The sequence below is a fragment of the Nomascus leucogenys genome, chromosome 17, assembly GCF_006542625.1.
Source record: "Nomascus leucogenys isolate Asia chromosome 17, Asia_NLE_v1, whole genome shotgun sequence".
NCBI classification, from domain to species: Eukaryota; Metazoa; Chordata; class Mammalia; order Primates; family Hylobatidae; genus Nomascus; species Nomascus leucogenys.
In genome coordinates, this window is record NC_044397.1 from 24,386,906 (window position 1) to 24,390,442 (window position 3,537).

The 3,537-nt window shown below is 53.7% G+C and overlaps 1 protein-coding gene across 1 annotated transcript; it reads left to right on the forward strand.

Moving 5' to 3' along the window:
* Window positions 1-1,562: 1,562 nt before the first annotated feature.
* RPRM (reprimo, TP53 dependent G2 arrest mediator homolog) lies at window positions 1,563-3,030 on the forward strand. The gene has a single exon (XM_003274968.3). The coding sequence runs from the start codon at window positions 1,803-1,805 to the stop codon at window positions 2,130-2,132; it is 330 nt and encodes a 109-aa protein (XP_003275016.1). The 5' UTR covers window positions 1,563-1,802; the 3' UTR covers window positions 2,133-3,030.
* Window positions 3,031-3,537: the final 507 nt, after the last annotated feature.

A 3,537-nucleotide genomic window follows, 5' to 3' on the forward strand; every position in this document is an offset into this window, starting at 1 on the left:
TGAAAACTCAACCAGAAGGCATTTCATTCTATTTTATGATAGTCATGAAGCAGTGCAAAAACATTAAGGAACACTCTGAAGATGGAATAAATGATGTTTTAAGAAACAGAAATAAGAGGATTTACCAAGCAAACAGAATGAAACCAAGAGTAGAGTTGAAAATGGCAAGACAGCTACTATTTTTCAGTTTTATTTTATTTTCAATTGACAATTGTACATATTTATGAGGTACAAAGTGATATTTTGATACACATATACATTGTGGAATGATCAAATCAGAGTAATTAGCATTCCCATTCTCTCAAATTTTCATCAGTTCTTTGTGGTGAGAACATTTAATAGAAAGTAAATGTATTCTATTGAAAGCTCAAGTTACTGGTTTCCAGCTCTTACAACTGAAAGAAAGAAGGAGGAAGGCAGGGAGTAATGGGGAAAAGGACGGAGGGGAAAGAAAACAGAAAAGGGGGCGCAGGAACATGCAGTATTCTTTCAGAGTTAAGAAACTTAATCTGACAGGTTTATAAAATTTCGTTGGAAGCTACAGCAAAATCACAATGGCTGAAGCGTCAATCAGGCCTGTAAAAACAGCTGTGTTTAGTCTAAATGACTAAGGGTGAAATACATCAGCTTATGGAAAATGGGGAGGGCTCCCAGTATTTGGCCAGCGTTCTAGGTGATGGATGTTGATGAGCAATTCCCTTAAACAACAGATTTACTGCCAACGGACAAAATGCTGGAAGCACATCCAAAAACTCATCTGCAATTAAAATTACAAGCAAGTGGTCACTCTGTTCACCTCCTTTACCAGAGAGGTGACCCTGCTCCGGGCAACCACCTCCACCCAAGGGCCACAGAAGAACTCCTCCTTCCTCTAACCCCCTTTCCTTGGCCTCAAACCTCACGATAAAACCTGCCTTGCTCTGTCTCCCAATCGCTTTTGTAAAGGAAGTTGGGTATAGAGCTCTTCTTTCTCCCTCCTTTCCTTTTGTCTTTCCTTCCTTCCTTCCTTCCTTCCTTCCTTCCTTCCTTTTCTTACATGCCTGTCTTTCCAAATTCATTGCTTTGTAATAAACATTCTCAGATCACCTCCACTCCACTAGAAATCCAACGCAACGAGACGGAATCAAGCACTGGCGGTGGGCGGGTGGCCTCAGGCGACACCATCTGGCACCTGCGATTCATCGCCACTTTCCATCCGCCCAGAAGTCAGGGGGGCAGCAGGCAAAGGACACGCAGAGCTGGTGTGTCCCAGTTCCTCTGAAACTTTCAGCTGACCGCATCCTCCCCCGACAAACTCTTTAATCATCCATCAAGCTAGAAAAGTACAGTGACCTCTGCCTGGCCTTTGGAGTTTGCAAAAGAAGCAAGCAATAAAAAGCAAGACCAGGTTCGCCCCTTTGCTTCCTCCACCTCCCAAGAGCAGCGCGCAGCGTGGCCGTGCGGCCGGAAGGGGTCGCTGTTTGCTCAGCGCAGCCGCCCCGCCGCTGCAGCCGCCGCGGCCCGCACCTCCCACGGCCGGGCTGGTCCGGCCCCGCCAAGTTCCAACAGCCCCCAGTCGAGCGAGCGCCGGGAACGAGCACCGCCCGGGCTGGAGCGGACGGCTTCAGAAGAGCCTAGCTGCTGCGCGCGTCTGAGAGGCTCCTGGGAAACTCCCACGGCCCAGGGACTTTCGAAAGCAGAGCGAGGAGCCCTCGCACGCGCTAGTCTGCGAGTGAGCGCTCAGCCCGGCACCTGTTCCTCCAGCGCCGCCGCCTTCCCACCCCTCGGACCCGCGCCGCTTGCGGCGCCCGCCCGTTCCTGCGATGAATCCGGCCCTGGGCAACCAGACCGACGTGGCGGGCCTGTTCCTGGCCAACAGCAGCGAGGCGCTGGAGCGAGCCGTGCGCTGCTGCACCCAGGCGTCCGTGGTGACCGACGACGGCTTCGCGGAAGGAGGCCCGGACGAGCGCAGCCTGTACATAATGCGCGTGGTGCAGATCGCCGTCATGTGCGTGCTCTCACTCACCGTGGTCTTCGGCATCTTCTTCCTTGGCTGCAATCTGCTCATCAAGTCCGAGGGCATGATCAACTTCCTCGTGAAGGACCGGAGACCGTCTAAGGAGGTGGAGGCGGTGGTCGTGGGGCCCTACTGACCCGCCCTCTCCCCCGCGGCAACCGCTCCCACGCCTGCCCACTTTGCCAGCCCGGCTGTGCCCCTCACTATCAGAGACTGGGCGAAGCAAACCTGTCGGAGTCAATTATTTCTCTCGACTTCGGCCTTTCGGAAACAAGCGACCGGTTTCTCCCTCGCCCTCTGAAAGTCCTCATGCCTGGCAGTCGGAGGAGAGCGCCCAGACTTCTGGACTCAGCAGAAAGTGGCAAGAAGAGGGCGATTAGGGCGTAGAACTTTGGAAGCTGCTACTTACTTGGAATGCGGGGAGACCGACGGGGCGAAGGCCCTTCTCCACCCGCAGGTGGGCCAAGCTCTGGGGGCAGGTGGAGAGGGCGGGCAGGGGAGAGAGCCAGAGGCACTGATCGCCTTGTGACCGGAAGAGTGACCTGTTAAAAGCCACGCAGCAGACTCATGGGGTCTCACAAATCCGTGTCCGGGTGCCCTCCCACTCTTCTCCTGCTCCCCCCCCCCCCGCCCTGGAGGGGAGAGGCGATAAATACCTTTGATTGTAACGTGCCGTTTTAAGAGGTTTTGTGTTTGTTTGCTTGAATACAAATGTTTGATAAGTCTTTTTCTGCCCCAGTGGCCTGTTTGCCTGCCTGAGGAGTTAGAGTTTTGTCATTGTGGGAGAAGGGGTGGGGGGAGGGGAAGCCTGCGAATTTGAACGGGGCGAGTTGTTTCTTTTAGTGCATTTCCCACTGGGTCTTTTGGGAGGTGTCTGGCGTTCCTGCTGGCCCTGGGACAAAGACCCAGAATAGAACTCGTAGCTCGTGACTGCACGGTTTACGCCACAAAAGTGCTCTTGACATCCGTGACACCGTTTTGACTTTTTGTTTTTTTCTTAACATTTCCTTAATAAATGCAACATTTAAGCGTTTTGTTCCTGGCCTCCTGGTGGTCATTCTGCGCTCCCCAGCAGGGGGGAACGGGGCGGCGGTGAGGAGTCTGGCTCCCGGCCAGGGCAATTAACCCTGGAGAGCTGCGATTCAACTTGTGGATCCCACGGAGGGGCGCGGCTGGGGCCAGAAGGAGAGGCCCTGGGATGACTGAGAAAGAGCCCAGCCTCAGGCACAGTAGCCGTCCTGGAGGCAGCATCCTTTGTTTCCTCTTATCGTGAATATTTTATATTTCATTTAGTCTCAGCTCTCAGGTAGGCAAGATGACAGGAGGGCCTCTGCGGGAAGATTACACTTCCGTGCCAGGCTCCGGCGGGAACACAGGATTACACCGCTAATGAAAGGAAGAGACAGCTTGGACAGCCTTTAGGGAGGGCGTCTCTACCCTAACCAACGTCAGCCAGGCGGCGGCTTTGGGATGTTGCCCACGGGTGGGGCCGGGGGGCGGAGGGAAGGGGAATTATAAAATGCGAAGAAAAGTAGCTGCCA

Excerpts from the sequence above, each read along its gene's own strand:
- RPRM (XM_003274968.3), top strand. The coding sequence starts at position 1,803 with ATGAATCCGGCCCTGGGCAACCAGACCGACGTGGCGGGCCTGTTCCTG.